Source organism: Sminthopsis crassicaudata, chromosome 3, assembly GCF_048593235.1.
Source record: "Sminthopsis crassicaudata isolate SCR6 chromosome 3, ASM4859323v1, whole genome shotgun sequence".
NCBI classification, from domain to species: Eukaryota; Metazoa; Chordata; class Mammalia; order Dasyuromorphia; family Dasyuridae; genus Sminthopsis; species Sminthopsis crassicaudata.
This window is the reverse complement of record NC_133619.1, coordinates 313,371,062-313,397,999: the sequence shown is the minus strand read 5'-3', so window position 1 is coordinate 313,397,999 and position 26,938 is coordinate 313,371,062. Positions and strand designations below refer to the sequence as shown.

Sequence of the window (26,938 nt, the reverse complement as noted above, 5' to 3'; positions counted from 1 at the left end):
GAATCAGTTTACATTCTGATGTCCAATGGAAGCCTCTGTTGCATTTTGGACATAGGGTATTGGGTCTTATTCTCCCAACCTGTTTTCTCATTCTGTCTCTATGCCCACATTGAACTTTCAGATGCCCTACTTTACCACATTGAAAGCACTGACGAGTCTCTCTGGAAGTCCCTTGCCAAAAAGGACCCTGTCTTCCAATGTTGTGATCTTGGGAAGTCTGCTCATAGCCTGGCTATAAAAGGTATTTGTGGTCACTGTGGCACAGCATCTTATGGTCTCCTCTAAAGGAGCATCCTTGCGTAGTCCTAGTATAAGTTGACTTATCATAATGTCTGTTACTGTATTTTTACCATTAGTCCACATGACAACTGTCTGCAGCCATCCCACAAAATCAGCAAAGGGTTCATTTGGCCCCTGTGCTATTTTTGTGAAGGCCTCACCGTTGTCATTTTTACTGGGGAGAAAAGCCCATGCTTTGATAGCAGCAGCAGCAATTTGCTCATATGCTGCTATGGGGTAATTAATCTGTATTGAAATTTCTGCATAAGAACCTATACCTGCTAGTTGGTCATAGGTGATTGGAGGATTAACTCCTCTATGACTATTTTGTTGGGCTTGTATCCTACAGAGCTCACTATATTCAGAAAGCCACAACAAGTTTTTCCAGGTTCTAAGCATGTCCTTGCTATAGATTTCCAATCACTAGGGGTTAAGACTTCATAAGCCAAATTCTATAATAACATCTTAACATAAGCTGATGTAGCCCCATAAAGAGTACAAGCCTTTTTCAGTTCTTTGAGGATTCCTAGATCAAAAAGAGTGTATCTTCTACTTTCTTGACCTGAAGAATTAAACTGTTGAATCACTGGATACATACTGATTTTCAAATAAGCTAAATCCTGGCCTTCTTCTGTAGCTTTAAGTAGTGACTTTTGCAATCTAGTCATAGGAGGGGGTGATTGTTGGGGGGGAGGTGCTGGTGATATCAATGCCCCTCCCACTACTTCTCCTCCCTCCACCCCTGAAGGTGAAGTTGATGGGAGCACGTCAAGAACCAGTTCTGGTTTAGGCAGGGGTTGAAGCTGCCTGGTCAGAGGAAAATCACCACACCCTTCACCACATCCTTCATCCTCACTTAACTCCACATGCCCTCTAGTGATATCACTATTAATCTGTTCTTTGTCTTCCTCTTTTTCCTCACATTTCCTCATCTGGCTGCTCTGAAAATTTTTCTTTCTTTTCTTTTTTTTTTTTTTTTTTTTTTTTTTTTTATAACTTACAGGATTCTTTAAGGCTAATTGTATTATGTTGTATGTTTAGAATGTTTCCTTGGAAATTGAATGAGGACTTTTATCATTGTAGTATTCACAAAGTTGTTCTCCTACCAGCATCCCATTATCTGGCCCTATTTCTTCTTCTTTTAAGAACCAAGGGGACATGCATTCTAATATACCCAAGAGTCTAGTGATCTGCAACCAAGTTATAATTAAGCCTTGTCCCTTGATCATCTTAAGCATTCTTTCTATAGCGCCCCCTCGGGGTGGGGGTGGGAGTGGGGGAGAATCTTTTCCTAATATCTCCCCCACTTCAGCTAGAAAAGGTTACTAGTTTAGCCTTTAACAAAGTAAGTTTCCTGTTTGTCTATTAAAATATTCCCCTAATTTCCTGGTCCCCGAGGACTTCTTCAGTGAAATTAGGGTCCTTGGACCTGCGTTGGGCAAATGTGATGACCGCATTAGCACCCTGGGTACCTTAGAGTCAGCCAGAGTCAGGATAAGTCAGGATAAGTCTTTATTCTAGGTCTTTATCAGTAAAAGTGAAGAGTGGACATGTAGGATCTCTGTGACCTCACCTAGTAGTCCCTCTAGCAGAAATAACCCTGGCTAGTCTCACTGTACCCCCTACTCCCTCCCACAATTCTCTGTATATACCAAATGATTAGGCCAGCACAGGATCGTGGGAAGGGCCATTTTCAAAGCATATTCTTATAGAGTATTGTCCAATTAGTAATTAGCCTCAAGTGCTCGATAGTCCAACCCCCAGTTCATTGGCTCGAGTTTCAGCCCTTCACAAGAAGAAAATGGGCATTTTGTAAATTGCCCAGTGTTTTTAATTATCCAAAGCTTTTTTTCTGAAAGGCTCATTCTTTAACAATAATATATCATAAATGATATTGAACATTAAAGTAATGAATTACATTTAAATTGAAACTATTTACTTTTAAATACATTTAATTCACTTTATATTATATCATCACTTTTCTTTCATTCCCTCTAAAGCTCTCTCAGGATTCTTTGTACATTCGTTCCTATTTATTTCTCCTTTTATTTTTTTTAAAGGGGGAGGCTGGAGCTATGGTAGAGAATTTCTGATGAAATATCTCCCACTAATGCATACTATTCTCTTGATTTCTCTTTAATATAATCTTAAGAAAGTATGTAATGGAAGACAGGCCAAATCATGAGATAAAAGGTTAAGTAACTTGTCCAGGATCACAGAACTAGTGAGTATCTGAGGCTAGATTTGAACTTTCTTCTTCTTGACTCCAGGACTAGCACTGTGACACCTATCTAAGTATATTGACTCTTACGGTCCTCAGACATCCACCAAGCTAAAGGAACTGTTCTGATCTTTTGAAAAGTACAATCCTTAAAAACTTACATAGAATGTATCTGTGTCAGCTCTTGCAATTTCCCACATGGAAGGATTTTAGGCAAAGAAATTAACAGTAGACTACAACCTTATGAGTTTCTAAAAAAACCCAGTACAGTGTTTTCTTAGAATCTGGGAGCCTGGGATTCCAGCAGAGTTGTGTCTGTTAGGTTCTGAACCTAGTCCAGCATCAATGCCCAGTGAGAGGGAGAAGAATCTTCAAAGAAAGCACTTATAAATTGTGATGATGCATAATGAAAGTCTCATGGAGGGGTTTTAAAATATGCATGTACAAAGAAAAGATTTATGAATTGTGATGATGTATAATCAAAGTTCCATGGGGGGGGGGTACTTTAAAATATGCACGTACAGATATTCTGTAACTGATTCTGATTTGCTAACCATGTGATGAATAACAGCCTCTTTAATTGGCTACTGTTGCAGAACCAGAACTGTGGGCTTGCTCAGAAGGCTTACTCAGCCTCCGCTTTTGTTTTGTTTGGACTACTGTTCTGGCTTTGACAGTGGCCATCGAGAGACAATGCTTTAAAGAGGGAGGTCTTGACCCTTCTTCCTAGGATGCCAACATGTGCTATTATAAAAACAAGTCACATCTTTTTGCAATGGCATTTGGTCTTTCATTTTAAATAAAAAAAGATTCATCTGGCGTCTACAACCTTATGAGCTTCAAAAGATCAGAACAATACCATTAGCTTGGTGTAAGGAGTCACTATACTTAGATGGGTGCCACAGTGCTAGACCTGGAGTCACAAGACCAGAGTTCAAATCTAGGCTCAGATACTCACTAGTTCTGTGATCCTGGGCAAGTTACTTAACTTCTGTTTGCCTCAGTTTTCTCAACTGTGCAATGGAGACAATAATAGCACCTACCTCATACCATTGTTCTGAAGAATAAATGAGATAATTGTAAAACACTTAGCAATGCCTGGTACATTGTAAGCACTGTTATAAATGCTTATTTCCTTCCTTTCCTTTCTGACTAGCTACATTTCCAAATAGTGGTAAAACTAAATCCTATTGTATCCTTATCACAAATTGTTCTGGAGTCAGGACAAAGTAAATGTCTTTATCTTAATTGCTAAATGCCTTATGAAAAACCTCATTTCCTCTTAAAAATATACCCAAATTAAAAAGTACTAGCATTAGACTTGTCCCTAACAAAAATGGAGGTAAGGTCATGGTAGAGAAAAGCTCATGATTGATTAAGGGATTGGAGAGCAGCATGCTATAAATCTTTCAACCTTCTCACTAGTTAATCACACACCCTGTGGAAGCATTCCAAGGTCACCTTGGAGTCATTCCATGGAATCCCTAGAATTATGGATCAACTTTGGTGAACACTGCCTTTTCTATGTCATGCTGTCTACTATTTTCCCTATTATGTGATTGTACTTAGTGGGTACACTATTCTGGTTCTGCTTTTTCATTTTGCATTATTTCATTCTTTAGGTTTTTATATTCCTATGCTTATCTATTTAATTACATCAGAGCACAGCATTACATTAGGTTATTGTGTTAATGGATTTCATTTTTGATCCAATCTGTAATTCTTTTTAATGGAAAAATTAATTACAAGTAATATATTTGATTTGTTTTTTAACATTTTCCTCTCATTCTCAATATTGCCTAGGGAGAATGAAATCTATCTTCATAGTTTATATTTATTTTAAGTGATAAAAAAATAAATGCCATATTACTAAAAATAAGTATTATAGTTTATTAGGCAATTAATTCTTATTCTTTCTTAAGATTCCACACATTATTTTATTAGAGATTTTGCAACTCCTTTACTTTCCCCCATTTTTATTTGATTTACTTAATTTTTATTTAATTTCTTACATGAAGTAAACAAATCTTTGGTAAATCAATTGCATTCTTTGAATTCTTTACCTTTTTTGTGTCATTCATAATATATATTTTTGCCCAAATTATTGTTTCCATTATAGTTTTAAAAGATGATATAACTTATTTAATATGCATATACAATTACATGGTATACACATTTTTTATGTTCTTTTTTAAAATTTTATAATTATAAAAAATGTTTTGACAGTATATATGTATGAGTAATTTTTTTATAACATTATCCCTTGTATTCATTTTCCCAAATTTTCCCCTCCCTCCCTCTATTCCCTCCCCTAGATGACAGGCAATCCCATACATTTTACATGTGTTACAGTATAAACTAGATACAATATATGTGTGTAAATCCATTTTTCTTGTTGCACTTTAAGTATTAGATTCCGAAGGTATAAGTAACCTGGGTAGATAGACAGTAGTGCTAACAATTTTCATTCATTTCCCAGTGTTCCTTCTCTGGGTGTAGTTGTTTCTGTCCATCATTGATCAACTGGAAGTGGGTTGGATTTTCTTTATGTTGAAGATATCCACTTCCATCAGAATACATCCTCATACAGCATTGTTGTTAAAGTGTACAGCGATCTTCTGGTTCTGTTCATTTCACTCAGCATCAGTTCATATAAGTCTCTCCAAACCTTTCTGAATTCATCCTGCTGGTCATTTCTTACCGAGCAATAATATTCCATAACCTTCATATACCATAATTTACCCAACCATTCTCCAATTGATGGACATCCATTCATCTTCCAGTTTCTAGCCACTACAAAAAGGGCTGCCACAAACATTTTGGCACAAACAGATCCCTTTCCCTTCTTTAGTATTTCTTTGGGATATAAGCCCAATAGCAGCAATGCTGGATCAAAGAGTATGTACAGTTTGATAACTTTTTGGGCATAGTTTCAAATTGCTCTCCAGAATGGCCGTATTCTTTCATAGCTCCACCAACAATGTATTAGTGTCCCAGTTTTCCCACATCCCCTCCAACATTCATCATTATTTGTTCCTGTCATCTTAGCCAATCTGACAGGTGTGTAGTGGTATCTCAGAGTTGTCTTAATTTGCATTTCTCTGATCAGTAGTGATTTGGAACACTCTTTCATATGAGTGGATATAATTTCAATTTCATCATCTGAGAATTGTCTGTTCATATCCTTTGACCATTTATCAATTGGAGAATGGTTTGATTCCTTATAAATCAGGGTCAGTTCTCTATATATTTTGGAAATGAGACCTTTATCAGAACCTTTAACTGTAAAAATATTTTCCCAATTTGTTACTTCCCTTTTAATCTTGTTTGGATTAGTATTGTTTGGTGTACACATTAAATATTAACCATAATTAGTAATATACAAATTATATTACTATCTTAAAAATGTCCTTTAGGCAGTTTGAATTTCCTTGTCTACTGCTTCTAGTAATCTTTTTAGTTGTATTGATAAATTCTTCTAGCTTTTGTCTCTTTGATGTCAATTCTCCTATCTTCAACCACTATGGACAAAATCATGAGAGACAGTATGACATAATGGTTAGAGAACGAACTTCAGTATCAGGAAGATGTGGCTTCAAGAAATGTCTCTGGCAAATGCTTGCTACTTAACCTATGGCAAAACATTTAACCTTTCAACCCTTCCTGGCAAGTCTTTAAATTGCAAAGCAGGATAGAACTGCATAGGTAGAGGGATGACCAGAAAATTTGAATGTGAATTTCCTATGCTAATAAAATCATAGATCTGGTTCAGATTGAAACAAAAAAACAACAACAAAAAACTATTGATGAATTTGCAAAATTCTGTGCCTTGAGGATCCAGTTCTACTTTTAAAAGATTTTTGTATATTCTTCACTTTTGATTTTTTTTCCTTCATTTCCATAGTCTGATGCTGTGCTAATTGGAATGTAATTTTTTTGAAAATTGGAGAAGTCCTATCTCTTAAAATTCAATATTCTGATGAAGCTGTCTAGATGAAGATCTTGGAATAATAGTCTTTGAAGAATTTAAGTTGAAGATTACCCAGTGGGCAAAGGAGTAAATTATTATGGGTACACAGAATTATATTTACCACAACAATTTATATAAAAGAAGTAGTGAAAAGATATAAAACATGGTTGACTCAGGAAAGGGGGAGAGCCAGAAAGTTGATGAAGACATAGGGAGAGTTGCTAACAAGTTATGAGTATTTTATATGTAGTAATTGATTTCATTATATGTAATTACAGAGCAAGATTAATTTATTTTATTGATTTAAAATTTCTGCAACCATTTTTTAAAATAAATGAGCACAGAAGAGGAAAAATGTACTATGTCTCAGAATGGGAAATTGTGAGGAGAGTATATAGCTGTGGAAAATAGACATGGAGTAGGAAGAGTTGCTATAATATAAACTTCCTTTATCTGTAATGAGCAAAGAAGGGTTGAGCCCACATAATTTGGTCTAGAACCCAGTTTCTTAATCTGTGTGTCATGCCCCTCTATGGGGTCTTGTAAATGAATGTGGGAATCATGAAATTATGATTTATTATCAGTTTGATTTATATATCTATGTAATATACATATATACCTAGAATCATGTAAAATTTTCTCTGGTGAAAAGGGTTGAGAGTGTAAAAAGTTTAAGAGCCCTAGTCTAGAAAAATATCAGATTCAACAAAGAAACCAGTAGAGATAGTCCGAGGTTGGGGGTGAGGCAGGTGGAGTGAGAAAGTAGAGCTGAAAGAAAGGCTAACACTGGAGAGGGAAGTTTTTATTTTTTTTTCTGGGTAATTAAAAATCATTGTATTAAATAAGCTGGCAATTAATACATTGATGGTTAGTGATTAATCTCAGTAACCAAGAACATGGAGAGGGAATAGTTACAAATAAAAGCAACTTCCTTATCCTGCAATGGGTGAAAGGGGAAAAAAAGTAAAGGGGAATCTCAAGACTTGTCTTTGCCTACAAATTGTGCTATGTGGAAATAATGGGTTATTATAACACTGTAAGAAATGGTCAAAGAGATGATTTCAGAGAATCCTGAGAAGGGTGAACTAATGCATGATGAAGTGAGCAAAACAATTGATACAAGGATAAAAACAATGTAGACAAACAACTTAGAAAAACTTTAGAGCTGCCATCTATGTAATGATAGATGTTGATGCTGTATGTCCATCTGTAGAATCTGAAAGCATTTTCCTCTTCCTCCTCCTCCTCCTCCTCTTTCTTCTTCCCAAAACAAAGATAACTTTAGCCTACTATAACCTCTAGGTAACCCTCCACATCACATCCAGTCTACCACACATACTTATCTTTATATCATTCCTATCATTTCATTAAAATAAAATTCTTTTCTCTTGTCTCCACTACCCTATATACGTTGTCTTTGTTAAAATGTAAGCTCCTTAAGGGAGAGACTGTCTTTAAAAAAAAACAAAAACAACACCAAAATATTTCCAGAGCTTAACACAATGCTTGGACCATAATAAGAGTTTAATTTTTTCTTCTTTCTTTCCTTGACTCAAATATAGAGGTTATATATAGCAGTTAGAATTATTTTGATATATGGGTTTGAGACCCAGAGGTTCATGTCACTAACAGGAGTAGAAAGTTGCTGTGTTAAGATAAGTTTGACTTCCCTTAAAATTAACAGTTCTATGTTGGTCTCTCTGGAGGTTATGGAATCTTCATCCTTTCTTCAGATATCATTAGACAACATATGTATTGAATACAAATTTCAGATAGAAGAATTTTACCATTTTGGTGACACTGGCATACTTCCCATATTTACTTTTTTTTTTTTTTTTTCCCCTGAGGCTGGGGTTAAGTGACTTGCCCAGGGTCACACAGCTAGGAAGTGTTAAGTGTCTGAGAGCAGATTTGAACTTGGGTCCTCCTGAATTCAGGGCTGGTGCTCTATCCGCTGTGCCACCTAGCTGCCCCCCCATATTTACTTTTAGTGAATTTAATACAGGTTAAACACTGGATTAATTCCTTTACAATTACATTATCATCCCATTCACACTGGTTTTTATTATAAATTGAATTGTTGAAAAATTTTTGGGAGGATTTATGTCCACACTGATTTTAGGTCTACTTTCATGAAATCTATTTTCTTTATAATTTGTAGAGATTGCCTTCTCTTACATTTGTCAATGCCCCAAATCCTCCAGATTTATATTGGGGGAAAAAAACAACCTTTGAAACTAGCACATGGAACAGTCTTTTCAAATGGCATTTTTCCAGTTGTGTCTGATTTTTTGTGACTCCTTTTGGAGTTTGGAAAAGAATATGGAGTGGTTGCCATTTCCGTCTCAGGCTCATTTTACAGATGAGGAAACAAGGTTGTGACTTGCCTTGGGTCACAAACTGAGGCCAAAATTAAATTCAGGAAGATGAATCTTTCTGACTCCATGTCTGGCACTCTATGACTTCACCAACTGCAAATAATGTCAAAATAACAGCCAGACAGATAGTTTTCTTTTGGTTTTAGGACAACAAATCCTGTTGTAGTTTGACATTGAAATGCTTTCCATTTACATGCAAATATGTTCTCTGTATCACATCCATTCTTATATTTTTTTATTTTAATAGTTTTTATTTACCATATATATATATATACACACATATGTATGTATGTATATATACATATGTATGTATGTATGTGTGTGTATATATATATGTATGCATGGGCAATTTTACAACATTGACAATTGCCAAAACTTTTGTTGTAATTTTCCCCCTCCTTCCACCCCAGATGACAGGTAGACCAATACATGTTACATATGTTAAGCTATAAATTAAATACAATATATGTATACATGTCCAAACAGTTGTTTTGCTGTACAAAGAATCGGACTTTGAAGTAGCCAATTTTACATTTTTCTTGATAAAACTTTATGAAACCCAAATTAATCATTTCTTGAATAAATCCTTTGATACGCTGTCATTAGGCAGCATATTATACAAGATTTTTTTTGGATGGCATTATAAAATATTATTTGAAATTTACATAATGAATCACTGGGAAATATTCATTAAGCACTTTCTAGGTACTAAGCTGTATACCAGCCATTTGAGAATGAAAAAAGAAAACCTGCTTTCAAGGAGTTCCCAATCTAATTGGGGAGGACAATGTGTGTAGAAGAGTTCATCGCTAGGTTCGAGGAAATGATTGACCCTGTATGTCAATTCCATCCAGAACCTTCCAGGTGTCCCAAAGGATTTGTTCTATATTAGTCTGCCCTTGGTGGGAAGAGGGAAATTAACAAAATAGTATCTTACTTTGTAACTACAGTGCCGAGTACATAGACATAATATATAGGTATAACAGAGAAAAGGTACCTCAAGTAATCCCCTAGATCCGCGTGCCTCGGTGGTTTTGTGTGTCACATCCATCTTTTATTAGTTAATGAAACTTTTATGACAACCTAGTCTTTTCTGGCATTAATGGAAAAATTTTATAGTATGTCCTCCTCTCCGTCCTCTCCTTTCCCCTCTCCCCGTTGACTTTGAGAGCAGAGATAGTGGGTGTTTGCCCGGCTTTGTGTTCCCAGCATTTGGTACAGTACCAGTCACGTAGTAGGTGGTTAATAAATGCTTGACTGATGGAGGGAGGGGGGAAGAGAAAAATATTTAGAAGCATGGTGGAAGCAAGTTTTCTTTAAGAATGGAGTTATGATTTACCCCGGAGCCGTTACACTTAGGGAGGCGGTACACCGGGTTTCAGGGAATAATGGGAGAAGGAGGAAGGGAGACGCTATCTGGACAGCGACGGGGTTCTAGTTGGGTCTGTCACCTCTGCCAAATTACACTTCAGTAAGTTCCGGCACCACACTCCGACAGAGCGAGTGAGAAACCGCGGTCCACAGAGATGAGGTGGGAATGGCGACTCCTATTGAGGGCCCTTTAGACAAGACAGCATCGACTATTACAAACTCCGGCTTTTACTCGCACTGCCCCAGTTCTCGCGAGAGTTCTCACGTGCCGAGGGGGGGGACTTCGTGAGGTCCTAGCCCTGCCAAAAGGATGGTAGAGAATAGGGCGGAGGTGTTAGGAGGGGTATCCCCTCATTAGAGGGCAACTCCACCCTTTCTCCTCCTGCTCAAGGGAATTTCCGGATTCCAGACCGGAACCGGAAGGCTCTCGAAGAGTAGAAGGGCGGTGCTAAGAAAATCCAAAAAAAAAAAGCGCGGCCCGAGCGCCGAGGGAACGACTGTCCTAGCCTCCGCAGTCCGCGTTACGTCTTCGCTTAGTGGCTCCTGATCCCCTACCTCTGCCCCGGTCTTCGCAGAGGTCCAGGCCTCGGCCTCGATGGACATCACGGCTCACCTGAAGTCCTTGCTGCTGGCCATCAGCCAGTACAAGGCAGTCAAGTCTGAGGCGAACACTAACCAACTCCTGCGGCATTTGGAGGTGAGAGGCCCCGGGGGCGTCTCCGACCCCCAGATTCCCCAAACCTCTTCACTCCCCGGCGCATTCCCAGGCATCTCCCGCTCATCGCAGGGCCGGGGGCAGGGCATGGGGACCAAAAGCACGCTCTCTTTTCCATCTCCCATCCCTCTCCGTGCAGCCCTCAGTTTCCCTATTTGTAAAATGGAGAAGGTGAGAACTTGCACCACTTGCCTCGTAGGGTCTTTGTCAGGAAAGCCTTTTGTTCTCAGGAAAATGTTTTGTTTTGTTTTGTTTTCACTCGTTTTGCATGATTTCCCATTTATGATTAATGTTTTGTTTTGCTTTTTCTCCGTGGGTGTGGGACATACTGGAGGGAGGGGGAGACTTCAGAACTCAAAATAGAAAAAAAAGTGTTAAAAATGAATAATAAATTATTTTAAAAGTGTTTTTAAAATGCCATATTGTTATGTCACAGTAACTTTTTATTAAAATAAACAAACCAATGTCAAATTCATGGACTCTAGGTGGAGAGCCCTTAATCTGGTCAACATCCTTCGCTTAGCCCCGCCTCTCTTCCATCCCGTGTTTTATAGTGTAGAAACTAAGGCCCAGCGAGGTGAACGAATTTTGTGAAAAATCACCAAAATAAAACTAGATTTGTCAAATCTCAGTGGGAGGGACCTTGGAGGCTCTGCTCCCCTTTGTTGTGTGTTTTTTTTTAAATTTTTTATTATTATTATTATTATTTTTACTTTATCTTTTTTTTTTAAAATAGTTTTTATTTACCAGATATATACATGGGTAATTTTACAGCTTCGACAATTGCCAAACCTTTTGTTCTAATTTTTCCCCTCCTTCCCACCTCCCTCCCCCCCATGGCAGGTTGATCAATACATGTTAAATATGCTAGAGTATAAATTAAATACAATATATGTGTACATGACCAAACAGTTGTTTTTCTGTACAAAAAGAATCGGACTTTGAAGTAGTATACGATTAACCTGTGAAGGAAATCCAAAATTCTGCTCCCCTTTGTTGTTATGATTCCTCTCATTCCTCCAGTAATCAAGTACACAATATGTACCTCCCCATGTTTTATTCCCAGGCTCACAGTGAGAGATTTGCAATGCACTCTACAAGAAGGACAAGTGCCTCCGTTTCACTTCAGGAGAAAAATTGAAGAGGCTATAACTTGTTCAGTATCATATAACTTTAAAAGTGAAAGGAAATTTGAATTCCCTTTCTAACTCTAATTCTTAGGAAGAAATCCTAATTCTGACTTCCTGACTTCCCATCCAGCACAATATCCATGAGACCAGACTGCTTTACAAATATATAAAGTTCTTGAGAATGGCGATTGTTTTTATTTTTTTAAATTTCTCTTTTAGCTTCTGTACCTACCAAGTGACAAATACTTTTAAAAATGAATTATTATATATTCTGAAACTTGTAAAACATCCTTCTGTGAAATAGACAAGTGGTCAAGCTCTGCAAAGTGTGAAACTTAGTACTATTCAAGGTAGCCTAGTTAAGTCTAGGGCAGCACTAATTGTTTATTTCGAGATTTATACCAACGGAAAAGTTGTTTAGGTTGTCCATTACTTATTTTGGATAGCTCCAATTGTTTGGCTAATGTTAAGGACTAAACCTGTTAGGAACTTTCTTTTGCAACTTAGAGACTTGGAAAATTACCTAGAGCATTGAAAGTTTAAGTGTCTTACTCCCTGGTCTTTCTGGCTAGAGAGCTGCTGCTCAGTCTTTTATTTTTAGTCTCTTCCCATTGTTTGGCACATTCATATTACCACCTTTTAAACTTGAATCTCTTTTTCAAATGAACGTTTTTCAAATATTTATAGACTATTTCCTATTGAATGTTGTAGTTAGGTAGTCATTATTGTTTTACTATTATTGCTGAAATTGCATTGACTTAGAATGAATTATTAGCTTTTCTTTTCAAAGCCCCAAGACCTGCTCACTTTCTTATTGACTATCCCCATTGCACAGTTTACTTTGAAATCCTGAAGAATCACTTTATTGATTGGATTTTTTACTTTTCTTTACCATGCTTACTATTGTTTTTGTATCTGTTTATTCTTATCTTTTCCTTCCAGATTGAACAATTATGGAAGGGCTAGACTTAACTTTTGATTACTTTGCTCAACAAATATTGACTGAGGCTATATTATGTGTATTAGGTGATGAAGGGGATATCCCTGATGGAAAATAACTGGCATTTGTATGGTTCTTTACAGTCTGAAAATCCCTTCACTTATATTAGCTTACTTGAACTTCTCACCAGTCCTTCCAGGTAGGTATTTATAGGTGAGGAAATAAGACTGAAAGAGGTTAATATGTTTTGTCTTGAGTTAGAAAGCTTGTAAGTTTTGAAAGTACATGAACTCTGCCACATTACCTCCTTTAAAATGGGATATAAATGAGTGTCAGTTTCTTCATCCCTGAAATGAACTTGGGATAATCAGGTTTTCATTCAGTATATGATTCTAAGACTTGATAAAATGTAGATCTAAATACTATATGTAAGTTTTTATTGGGCAGATTGGTAGATAAAGTGCCAGGGCTGAGAAAGGAAAACTCATCTCCCTCAGTTCAAAAATATCCTCAGACATTAGTTATATAACCCTGGGTAAGTCACTTAACCCTTTTTGCCCCAGTTTCCTCATCTGTCAAATGAGTTGGAGAAGGAAATGACAAACCACTAGTATTTTTATCAAGAAAACTTCTAATAGAGCCACAAAGAGCTGGGCATGACTGAAATGACTAAACAACAACAAATCCCATATAATAATAGCACCTAATATTTATATAGCACTTACTATGTGCCAGGTATTGTGCTAAGTGCTTTAAAATTATTTTATTTAATCCTCATTACAACCCTGGGAGATAAGTGCTTTCATTATTCCCATTTTACTTGTGACTAAATTGAGGCAAACAGATTAAGTGACTTGCTCAGGGTCACACAGCTAGTAAATATCTGATAGTGGATTTGAACTTGGTTCTTCCTGACTCCAGGGCCATCTACTTGCCTCTAATTTGATATGTGTTCAGGTAATTCAAATTTATTTTTGTAAACCTAAGTAAAATATAATTTTAAAGTTAAATCTAAGCTGACCTTGAGAAATTGATAATTTGAGAAAACTGTTGTTTTAATTAATATTAACACAATCTGACAACATATACATTATTCTACATTTTTAGTACCTTTACTTTTGCAAAAAAGATATGTTTAACCGATCTCTTTTTTTGGAGTCAAGCTCTTGTTCATTATAATCCTATAGCAGCCATTTTTGTGGTTTTGGTTTTGTTGGATTTTTTCCACTTAGATTGTAATAGTCCTCTCATATGTTATTTTTCTTTTTTGGCTGTTTGTCATTTGGCATATCTTCCCATACTTCTGTGTATTCACATTTATTGTTATAATGGCACAATAATATTCCTTTGCGTTCGATTACCACAGTTTGTTTGGCTACCTTTCAAACTATAGGGACCTTAGTTTTTAGTCTTGCTATGGCAAAAAATGTTGTTATAAATATTTCAGCCTACATAGTGTCTTTTTAAAATTTTACTTCTTTGAATTATTTGCTTAGTAACAAGATCTCTTACATTTAAATTACTTTCTTAGGATAATTCCAGATTGTTTCTAGGATCGTAGATTGTAGCTCAGTATTTTGGACTTCCTGTCTTTTTATAATCCTTCCAATATTGACTTATCAACAATTGACTTTTTTATCTTTCTCAATTTGGTATGTATGAGACAAAACATGAGTTCTTTAATTTGCATATATATTTTTAATGATATGGAACAATCTTTTGTGTTAAGAATTTGCAGTTCTTTTGAGAACTACTTGTTCATATCTTTTGAACATTTATTCACAGTTCATTGCTTTTCATTTAATTGTTTTCCAGGTCATTTCTGGTCAGAAGCTTACTCGATGGTTTACACCAAACCAGGTATTGCCTAGTGAATGCCTGAGCTGCCTTGTAGAGCTCCTTGAAGACCCAAATTTAAATACTTCATTAACTTTAAACATCATCAATCTGTTATCTCAACTAGGTAAGGTCATCCTTTTCACTTTATTGTTCTAGAAGAAAGATAGGCTAAAGTAAAAGAAAACAAACATTGCTGATTTAGATGCTTCTGGTGTAGTATTTTATTTGCAGAATATGATTCAGTTTCAGAATTAAATTACCAGAAACCAAGATGAACATATACAGATAATAATACTGTCATGTAGATATCAGACTTAGAAATATGTTGAAAAAATATGAAAATATCTTAAAATCATTATAATTTGTGATCTTAAGGTACAAATTCCAATTTAGAGATGATTATTTCTAATTAATACTTGATAAAATATATTAAAGTAACATTTAAAGAAAGATTGTATAAGAGACCACTCATTGTCATTGGTACATTTTCATGCTTTACTTGGAGAAAGCTAGGAAGACCTGGGCATATAGCCCTTTCTATCTGTGTGACCCTGGGCAAGTCACTTCACCTCTGTTGGCCTCAGTTAAGAAAACCTAACTCTCAGGTTGATGTGAGGATCAAATGAAAATATTTGTAAAGTGCTTTGTAAATCTTAAAGTACTATGTAAATACTAGTTGTGGTGCTGGTACTGTTTTAATAGTATTAGAACTAGCTGAAAAAGTTGCTAATAACATGCACAGATAACAGTCAAGCAGCATTACTTGAGCTTTCCTTAGATTTCTCAGATATTATAAGGATAGAACTGAAAGGGATTTTATAGCTATTTCTTCCAACCATTCTCTATATTATATATAAAGAAACAGTCTTGGAGATATTCAGGGATTTGCTGAGCCCTGATTGTAACAGCTCTCATTGTGTCTTGTTATCCTAGCAAAACGAACTAGCCTAGAAAATGGAAAAAGAGTATAGTTTACTGATTGACCCATATTTTTACCTGCCTGAATAATCTGCTTCTTATAATCTAATTTAAGTGTTGCTTGTCCTTTGCCATTGTTAGTTTTTTGAAATATAATTGGATAAATATATTCATTCTAAGGCTTAGAGAGTTATGATCTGAAATATTGGAAGAAATGTCCACAGCAATGAAATTATAGATTTTTGAAATATCATTAGGTAAATCTTACAGTAATAAAGATCACAAGTTTGATATTTTAAACATACTTACTGAGCCATTTTGTTTTACATTACAGCTTTAGACAGTGATACCAGAGAGTGGCTCCAGAACACTTATAATCTGAATAGTATCCTGGGAGGAGTGGTGTATCGGAACAGTACTGTCCATGGTGACTCAGTATCATTGCAGGTACAAAAAAGGCATTGTTTTTAACTAATTTATTTTCTTCTCCTTATTTAACAAGTGATTAGACTTGAAAATAATAAATTACCTGTAATTATCAACCAATGTATATGTACTCACTAAGTATGGAGAGTTTGCTGATTAGACATAATCCTTGCCTTTGAGAAATTTAAAGTTTGGTTGAACATATTGTCATATAAAAGCTTTCAATAGATATTATCTTTATCTCCATATAATTTAGAATAATGCTAAACAGAAATAATGAACAAATTAATTTCAAGTCACATAATAATATGAGATAAGTATTGCAAGTGTGAGCCATGTTTTTACAAGTAAAATTGAGGCTCACAGGGGATATAGCTTATTTATTGACATAGTTAATAACTGATAAAGTCAAGATCCATGCATATCATTTCTGATTCCAGGTCCATTAATCTTTCCATTATAAAGCTCTGTTTCAAAGAATATTATTTGGCAAATTAGAAGATATAATAAACATTCCTCTGAGAGGAATATAGATGAAATCAAGAGGGATAGAGATAAGATGTCCTACTTGGAATAGGGTACAAATTATAAATTGGAAGGGTGACTTAGGAGATGGGTAATTAATTTGATGGGATCATTTTCACTCTCAATATTTACTCAAAATGATTTGTTACAAATTACAAAACCCCAAAATCTCTCCTTCTTTAATAGAGATAGGAATTAGATGTGTTGTTTCAGGAAATTTCTGAATAAGGAAACCGCCACTACTAATGTAGGTTGGCATCTCTGCAGTTTAGTCCTTTTTTTTCCTTTCTAACTTTTTTAAATGGCTTTTTTTTTTTTTTTTTTTTTTAATGTCTCCCCATCTTTCCCAGACTGGAAGTTCAGGGGCTATTCATAGTCTTAATACTGATCAAAATGGCAGCCTTGACCTGTTCCAGCCTGAGCAGGTGTGACCCTCATTTTTGTCAACTGCTTCCAGGGGTTTATATATCAATGCTAAATTTAGTGTAAATACCTGATCATAGAATCCAATTATAGCTCATACCTTCTGAGTTTATGAGATCTGCTACCTTCAGCCTCAGCTTGTATTATAGAAATAGTCTGCCATATTTACTTGTAATTTAGTCTTTTTTTTTTAAGTTTTAAAATTTATTTTAAATTTAAGTACAAAATATATGCTTATTTCCATTTGTCATTTCTTTCTCTGAAGGGGGATAACATCTTCTTTGATAAGTTGTAAGTCTTTCAATGTTTTTACTAAATCAGGTCATCATTTCTTACACCACAGCAGTATTCTAACCCAATCCCATTCTGTTTTAGAAATTGTCTGAGAGTTGTTTCCCCAATGTTCTGCTTTCCTTCTATTCTTGGATGCATGAGTCTTTTTTTTTTTTTTTTTTGAAAGCACATTTGAGATATTCTCTTTATTGTGTACATAAGCAAACTAAGTTTTGAAGAGTTCTTTATTCATCTAAAATCGCAAGATAAAGCAAAATAATTAATCAGAACACAGATGCTCTTGCCTCAGGATGCATGAGTCTTATTTAGATGAAATAATCAAAATTATCTGTTCTATACTTTAATGATTTCGTTTTACAATAATATGGTATAATGGCTGATAATACTAAATCTGCTTCCTTTACATATTTTTCCCTTGGTTTCTTTGAAGTTTTGAATCTTTTGTTCTTCTAAATGAATCTTGTTATTATTTTTTCTAATTTAGTAAGATAATATTAATAATTTAATTGGAATGGCATTACATGAATAATTAGGTAAAATTATTTTAAAAATTATAGTCATTTTAGCTGTGCATGAACAATAAATATTACTTCAATTATTTAGATCTAAATATTTGTTTGTATGAAAAGTTTTATGTTTATATTCATATAGGTCCTATATCTATTCTGGCAGATATATCTTCAGTTATTTTATATGGCTAATTATTTTAAGTAGTCAAAAAATAGGGAATAGTATAGCTGATACAGTGTAGTTTTCCTCTTTTGATTAAATTTATTTTAGCTTTAACTTTGAGATCATGATTATTATCCCTGCTGCTTTTTTGTTTTGTTTTATTTTTACATGTAATAAATTCTACTCCTGACCTTTATTTTATGTTTGTGTATTTCTCTAATTTTATAGCATTTCCTGAAAGCAGCATACTGTTGAATTTGAATTTTTAATCTAGTATCAGTTTTCATTTTATGAGTAAATTCATCCCATTCACTCCCCCCCCCCCCCCAGGCTGGGTTAAGTGACTTGCCCAGGGTCACACAGCTAGGAATTGTTAAGTGTCTGAGACTAGATTTGAACTCAGGACCTCCTGAATTCAGGGCTGGTGCTCTATCCACTGCACCACCTAGCTGCCCCCTATCCCATTCACTTTCTAAGACATAATTGCTTATATATTTTCCTCCTTTCTCTTTTCCCTCATTATCCTTTTGACTATTCCTATCCCTTCCTACTCTTTTACTTGACTTCTTCGTGGTACTTTATTCCTCCTATTCCTTATTCTGCCTGTTCATCCAAGAATCATCCAATATATATAGAATATATATATTTTATTTTTTTTTATCATCCCATCATGTTGCACTTAGCCCAAGCTGAGTTCTTTCAAGCTACCCAAATAATAATGACAGTCAATAAAAGTCAATAAAAGAACTGATAATATTTTCATATATAAGAAGTAAATGATTTGACTTTTTTAAAGTTCCTTATAATACACACACACATGTGCGTGTTTATTTCTTCTGGATGTTATGTTAGATTTTCCCTTAAGTTCTACTATTTTTTTGTTAAAAATACCTAAAAATCTTAAAAGTTTATTAAATGTCCATCTTTTTCTTTTACTCTTTTTTTTTGGGGGGGGGGCAATTAGGATTAAGGGACTTGCCCTTGCCCAAGATCACACAGCTAGTAAGTATTAAGTATCTGAGGCCAAATTTTAAACTCCAGTCCCCCTGAATCCAAGGCTGGTGCTCTATCCACTGTGCCATCTAGCTGCCCTTAAATGTCCTTTTTTTTTTTTTTTTTTTTTTTTTTTTTTTTTTTTTTTCATTTAGAACTATGCTTAACTTTGCCAAATAAGTTAGCCTTGTCTATAACTCAAGTTTTTTTGCTCTATAAAATTCAGTATGCCAAGATTTATGGTCCTTTAACGTAGTAGCTGCTAAGTCTTGTGTAATCCCTTACTATAGCTCCATTATTAAAAAATTTTTTTTTTCTTGTTGATTCTGATATTTCTCCTTACCTTGAGAGTTTTGAAACTTGGTTATTATATTCCTATAAGTTTTCCTTTTAGGAGGTGATCAGTGGGTTTTTTCTGTTTTTGTTTTGCTTTCTTAATAGAGAACTTCAAGGCAATTTTCCTTGATAATTTCTTGTTATATTTTATCAAGATTCGTTTTTTATTTTGTCATAATTTTCAGGTAGTCTGATTATCCCTATATTTTTCTTTGATCTGTTTTCTAGATCAATTTCTTTACTGATGAGATGTTTTATATTTTCTTCTATTTTTTTTCATTCTTTTGATTTTGTTTTATTATTTCTTCATGTTTTAGAACATTATCAGTTTTCCTTTGCCCAAGTCTAGTTGTCAAGGAATTATTCCTTAAGTGTTTGATTTGTTTCAAGTTGGCAGACTTTCTTTTCATATTTTTCTTAATTTTATCAGATTGCTTATTTTTTCTATTTGTTTTCCTTGATCTCTTATTTTATTTTTAAAATCTTTTTTAAGTTCTGAGAAAACTTTTTGGACTAAGTACCATTTGATGTTTTTCGTTGATAAAGGAATGATTTTGGAGCTTTATTGTTATAACTTTGAACTTCTCTATCCCCACAGTAACTATCTATGATTGGGTTCTTTTTTCTTTACTTGCTCATTTTTATTTTTTGTTTTGTTTTATCTTTGGTAGCTGTTGGTATGATCAAGTTCTAACCTTGAGGTCTGGAGAATTAGGCCCCAGGACTCGGGTCCTTTTTAATGTTCTCAGGTCTGTTCTGGGGCTAAACCATGACTTCTCCTCTTCCTTCCTACGCCACAGCTAGGACTCCCAACTCCCTTGCAGTTCACACTGGTCCCTCTGGTCCCTCTGGTGGCTGCAATCTCTAGCTATCTTTTTTTGACCTGGAACTAATACCAGAGACTCTGCTGTCCTGCAGGTGCTCATAACCAGTAGAGTCCTGCATCTCTGTCCAGCCTAGGTTATGTCTGGTAGGCATAGTGGTGCTTGGCATCCCTGGACATGGCAGGTCTTCAGTCTTCTCTACCCTGTCACACCCTTTGTTATCACTGGAATGAAAATTTCTAAGACTAAGGCCACCTCCCTAGTCCAGCTGCCCCCAGCACTTACTGTTTTTTGATTTCAGTAGAGTTGGCCTGGTTCATTCAAGTGAAACCTCTGGCCCTGGGGTTAGGTCTTTTCTGTGGTCTTTTTAGGTTGTTTTAGGAGAACAGCTACTTTATCTTGACTTTTGCTTATTTCCATTGACCTTCTCTGAGACAATGTTTTGCCTTTTTTTGGAGAAAATTTGGAGAACAAAGAGTTTTCTGACCTATTGTGCCATCTTTTCAGAGTCCTCTCTTCTCAATTTAGTCTTAAGATGCGATCTTAAGCAAATTCAGTCTGAACTAGGATTACATTGTAAATGGGAAATATCTGACCAGGTAAATTAAACATATAATAAAATATAGATAATGTTAATATGTGAGTTTTCTCACATATTTGATATGTTGCCTGCAGGGAACTTTATGTTTTGTTTATTGGTCCCATTTTTATTTGAATTTGATGCTAGATACTAGATTTGAGTGATACCTAGAGTACCAGAAGAGTAATGAACTTGCCTAGGGTCACATAACCAGGATATTTCAGAGGTAGCATATTTCTATGAACAGTAACTATATTTTTATATTTATATGTTAATAACAATTTTATTTCCTGCAGTGCCTTCAACTCCTGCAGAAGTTGACCTACAATGTCAAAGTTTTCCATTCTGGTGCCAATTTTGATGAATTAATTACATTCCTGATAGGTCATATGTAAGTAATATATGTGTGTGTATGTGTAAACTAATATTTTTTATTCATCCTTATTCCTGAAGAATAACCTGTAGGCCATCCACATTTTTTGAAACAAAATCTTGTCAAGTAGTTTTTAGTCAAGTCACTTTTCTCTAGGACCACATTGTGGCATAGGTTTTGATCCTGAATTCTTGAAGAGTGTACTAATAAACTCTAGAAGGCCTTACCTAGACTTAAGTAGTTGGTTACAGACTTGAAAATGGATTAAGTATCTGTTGTCCCCATGAAATTGGAAGATACTTATCACCAGAAAGTTGGTGATTTTTGGCTTTGTTATTGTTCCAGCACCATTACATACTAAGGATTATGATTTGCTTTGGTGGAGTAAGTATTCTCTTCTTTGAGCATTGAAGTAAAAAGTATATCTATATTTGTGGGGGGAAATTTGAAAGTTGCTTTTTCCTTTCTTCCAGGATAAAAATCTTAGTATTATAAAATATCTCTTTATGTTATAAATAAGTTGAATTTGAGAAGTCTTACAGTTTAATTAGTATTTTTACTGAAAGGTTAAAGAAAATATATAAAGTCATAGTAAAAATTTCTATATGGATTATATCCATCAACAAATGAATGGATGAAAAAAGAATTTATTAAGCACTTACTATGTGCTAAATTCTGGGGATACAAATAGAAAAGTAAGACAGTCCCTGCTTTCAAGAAGTTCACATTCTAATGGGGGAAGATTTAACATTCAAGTCAGTTGGAAAGGTCCCATGCTGGTACAGCAGCAAAGCAGATGATTATGTCTCTCATATAAAATCATTGGTTTTCAGTGTACAAGACAATGTACAGTTCATAGCCTTATAGATTTTTTTATGTTGAGACGGAATAAAACAATTTGGTTTCAAAATATATGGTAGTACTGTTGACTTTTAAGAGTAAAAAAAGAAAATGTTCACATTAACTGCTCTAGTTTTTAGAAATCAGATGTTTAAAATGTGACTTAACATGTATCATGTTAAGTAGATTGGAATTCAATATAATGCAGTCTCTCTTTTTTTTTGTTTGTTCTTTTGAAACAAAACATAGTCAGTCTCCTGAAGATGAATTAACAATGTCTTGTCTAGGACTCTTGGCAAATCTTTGTCGGCACAACCTATCTGTTCAAACTCATATAAAGTCTTTGGTAAGAATTCTTCTTAATTTTTTTTTTTTTTTAATCTTCCAAATTTTGTGTGGGTTCTTTGCTTCAAGGAAATCTTAGTACTTTGTTGTTTAATGTTAGGATTTGTGTGTCCATATGCCATCTGTTGCTTATAAAAGGATTGAAAATTAAGTTAAACAATCTAAAGTGTTCCCATATTTAAGTTATACTTTGAAAGACTCTAATATAAGTGCAAAATTCTGACTATTTTCTGCATGGTATTATGTTGGAATTGCAGGGAAAACCTGGTTTATAAATGAGAAATGCTGGATTGTTTTGTTAAAGGTTTAAAATCACATTGGGTTCCTTTTAATCTAAGTTCAACCCATTATTTTATGACTTTTGATGAACTGAGTTATTAATATTTATTTAAAATCATGGAACCTTTCATTGAAAAGATATTTGAAATTATTTAGGCCTATCCTTACAAGAATGAAAAATTTGAGATCCAGAGAGTTTGTGACATGTTTCAGGTTAAAGGCAGAGCCAGGGCTGGAACCCAGATTTCCTTTGTCTGGTTCATAATTCATCAAGCATTTATTAAATACTAGCTTTGTAATAAGAGCTAGAGATAAAAAAGACAAAACTAAAATATGTTCTTCCCTTAAGGTACATGCATTCTGTGGTATATATGGAGGATAGGATGGGGAAGAGATAAATATTTCTTGAGGGGAGGACACAGGCAATGGGGATGGTGTATCAAAAGAGGATTTAATAAGTCCTATCTTGTAAGTAAGTAGCACTTGAGCTGAATCTAGGAATTATAAGAAGCAAATATATGAGGGACAGCTTTTCTCGATGATTAGAGTCCTAAATAGACTTGATTGGAATCCTAATTTGTGATAGGGAGTAATATGGTAGTAGAGTTTAGTGATGTCACACAAATACTAAGTGACAAAACTGGACAATAGACCCAGGTCTTTTTACTTTGTCATGAAATTGACATTGTTCTAGTTCTCACTTAAGAACTTAGTTCCCCTAAGCTTTTATTAGATTTAACTAGATCAGCTTGAAACAAAATTAGCTAGTTTCCCTTCCTCATCCCTAGCAATATTTGTGTGAACACAAAAGTAAATCCATAGTCAATGGAAAGATAGGAAGAAAAGGATGTCAGCAATGCATCATTGGATAATTAGTTTTATCAGGGTAACTAGGCATTTATTTTATATATAAATAACAATTTTTTAAGCGGGGAAATGATAAAATTGATGCAAGTAATCTTTTTAGTAATTGGATTATAGCACACTAGATTTCAGAAGGAAATTTATCAAAAACACTTCTTCCCCTCAAAAAACCCAAACTTAGAAAGTAAGTGCTTAGAAAATGACACGAAATTGTAAAGGACACTGTCCATGGTTTCAAGGGTTTACTGTTTAGTAAATGCAATTGAATATTTGTATAGATATTTGCTACACAAAGAAAGTGTTAGAATTGTTATATGAATAGTGTTACCTTGAGTGCCAAGTGAAAGAGGGATCATTTCTGACCAGAATTATTAAGAAAGAAAGTAAGGAGTTGGCATTTGAGCTGATGCTTTTAAGGATAGGTTAGTTTTTTGATAGCTACAGATGGGAGAAATGAGCATTTTTGATGAATTCAATTAAATATCACATATTTTTACTAGTACTTGGAATACAAAGATAAATACTGAATGATCCCCCAAGGAACTTTTATTATGATGTGTGGATGATACATAAATGAGTTTGATAGAACATGGAGAATAATAGGAGCCACCAAAGAGAGATCTTGCCCTACATGTATTTGAGAAGTGAGAGAGTGCTTTCATCTCTTAGGAACAGGGTAATGGAAAGGGATCAAGAAAGGCTATGCAGAGTTAGTGGTATCTGAGTAGAGTCTTAAAAAGAATATAAAGATTGTTAAAAGCAAACATGTAGTTGGAGTATATTTTAGGCCTCTGAAAAGCAATGGAAGAGGGGAATAGAATTGGAGGTTCAAAGAATAGCCATTAGTACAGTTTGGCTGGAAGATAGAACTTGAAAAAGATAGTAATGGGAAATTATGCTGGAAATTTAAATTGGATCCAAATTTGAAGGACATAAAATATTAGGTTAAATTTTTTTTTATCTTAAAAGCAATAGGGAAACACTCAGGGATATCAAGCAGGAGAGTAACCTAGATCTGTGCCTTGGTGAAATTATTTTGGCAGCTTCAAGAATTATCATTTAAAACATTAATTAGGAGGTGATTGTATTATTCCATATGGTGGATAATAAGACAGGGTGATGGCCAGGTGAGGATAATTAGTGAAACAGATTAGGTATACAACAGTACATAAAAAAACAAACAAAAGGGGCAGCTAGGTGGTGAAGTAGTTAAAGCACCAGCCCTGAAGTCAGGAGAACCTGAGTTCAAATGTGATTTCAGACACTTAACACTGCCTAGCTGTGTGACCCTGGGCAAGTCACTTAATTCCAGTTGCCTCGGGGGAAAAAAAACCTTAGTTTGTTTTTTTTTTTTTTTTAATTTTCAAAACACAGGCGTAGTTTTCAACATTCACCTTTGCAAAACCTTGTTTCGATTTTTTTTTCTCCCTTCCTCCTACCCCCTCTCCTAGATGACAAATAATCCATACATGTTAAACATGTGCAATTCTTCTGTACATGTTTCCACAATTATTGTGCTGCACAAGAAAAATTAGATCACAAAGAACAAATGCAAGGAAACAAAAACAAAAATGTAAAAATATTATGTTGTGATCCACACACAGTTCCCATAGTCCTCTGTTGGTATAGATGGCTCTTTCCATCACAAGACCATTGGACCTGGTCCGAATCACCTCATTGTTGAAAAGAGCCACAGAATTGATCATCATATAATCTTCTTGTTACTGTGTACAACATTCTCTGGGTTCTACTTACTTCACTTAGCAACAGTTCATGTAAGTCTCTCCACTTCTTTCCTGCTGGTCATTTCTTATAGAACAATAATATTCTATAACATTCACAATATCATAACTTATTCAGTCATTCTCCAACTGATGGAAATCTACTTAGTTTCCAGTTCTTTGCCACTACAAAAAGGGTTGAGTTGCTTAGTTTTTTTTTGTTTGTTTGTTTGTTTGTTTGTTGTTGTTTTTTTTTTTTTTAATAAAAACAGATGTCAGATACCAGAATAAGGACTCACCATTTGATAAAAATTGCTTGTAAAACCAAATAATAGTGTGAAAGAAATTAGGTTTATGCCAACACTTCAACCTTGACCCAAGATAAGCTCCAAATTGCATATATACCCTAGATGCATCATAAAGATATTAGAAAAACATGGAAAAAATTGCTCATCAGACCTATGAATAAAGGAAAAGTTCATGACTAAACAAGAGATAGATCACACAAGATAAAATATATCATTTTTTTGATAAAATTTTAAAATTTATTTTCATAAATCTGATAAAGATTAAAAGGGATATATTTAACTTGGAAAAATGATGTTTGTGAAAATTTCTCTGATAAAGGTCTCATTTCTAGGATACAAGTAAGATACATTAATTCTCTAAGAATATAAGCAGACAGGTTTTCAAAGAAAGAAACTCAGATTACCTATAACCAAATGCTCCAAATCCCTACTATTCAAATAAAGCAAATTAAAATATTTTAAGTTTCTAGCTTACATATATCATATTGGAAAAAATGACAAAAAGAAAACCACAGATGTTGGAGGAGCCATGGGACACAGGCGCATTGATTAATAGTTGGTGGACTTGTGAATAGCTATGACCATTATTGAAAATAATTTCGAGCCATACTCAGAGAGACAAAGAGAAAAAGGCCTTTTATTTATAAAAAGCAATCCTTTTTGTGGTGGCCCCAAAGTGGAAACTAAAGGAATACTCATCAGGAAAACTGAGTAAATTGGGTATACGAATGGGATAAAATACTATTGTGCTATATATCCCAGCTTCTTAAATTGTGGTTTATAACTCCATATTGGATCTCACAAATGAATGAAGGGAGGCCACAAAATTATGATTTATCATTAAATGTTTAATTTGTATACCTATTTTATATACCTAAATACTTAGGGTCACATTAAAATTTCTTGGGTAGAAAGGGTTTGCAAGTGGAAAAAGTATAAGAAGCCAATTGTGTGGGACAGTAGCGACCACAAAAACTATCAGAGACTCTCAAGGTAAGAAAAAGCAAAAAGGGATTTACTACAATCTCATGAGAAAGAATAACTCCTAATAAGGTACCCTCAGTAAAGGGAGTGCAAATCACAAATTGCAAAACATAAAATTAAATAGACCAGAAGCCTCCAACCTCTTGAACACTCTAAACAGGGAAGTCTATCTCAGAATTTAAATTTCCCTAGAGAACTGCTGTACAAGTAGATATTCTATTATCTGAATTTCCAAAGTCATCATCACCTTTAAAAGAAATGCTTAAATGCTAATTAAGAGAGAAACAGGAAGGGAAATGTTCATCCAATTTAAGCAAACACCTGTAGCTTTTTAGATATAGGATAAACTTGTTAATTGCAATTTCAAGTCACAATTAAAGCATAGTTGAA

General features: G+C 34.6%; 1 protein-coding gene across 2 annotated transcripts in view; it reads left to right on the top strand.

The window, feature by feature from the left end:
• Window positions 1-10,185: 10,185 nt before the first annotated feature.
• The window catches only part of CIP2A (cellular inhibitor of PP2A), a 53,759-nt gene continuing 37,006 nt past the window's right edge, over window positions 10,186-26,938 (top strand). Inside the window, exons 1-6 of one of the 2 annotated variants that reach the window (XM_074301126.1) lie at window positions 10,642-10,916; window positions 13,148-13,203; window positions 14,820-14,967; window positions 16,096-16,208; window positions 21,131-21,225; window positions 22,297-22,393. In XM_074301126.1, the coding sequence (XP_074157227.1) occupies window positions 22,322-22,393 (72 nt within the window). In that variant the 5' untranslated portion in view covers window positions 10,642-10,916; window positions 13,148-13,203; window positions 14,820-14,967; ... (1 more) ...; window positions 21,131-21,225; window positions 22,297-22,321. Of the gene's footprint in view, window positions 10,917-13,147; window positions 13,204-14,819; window positions 14,968-16,095; window positions 16,209-21,130; window positions 21,226-22,296; window positions 22,394-26,938 lie in introns of both variants that reach the window. The other variant, XM_074301125.1, reaches the window with a different exon arrangement.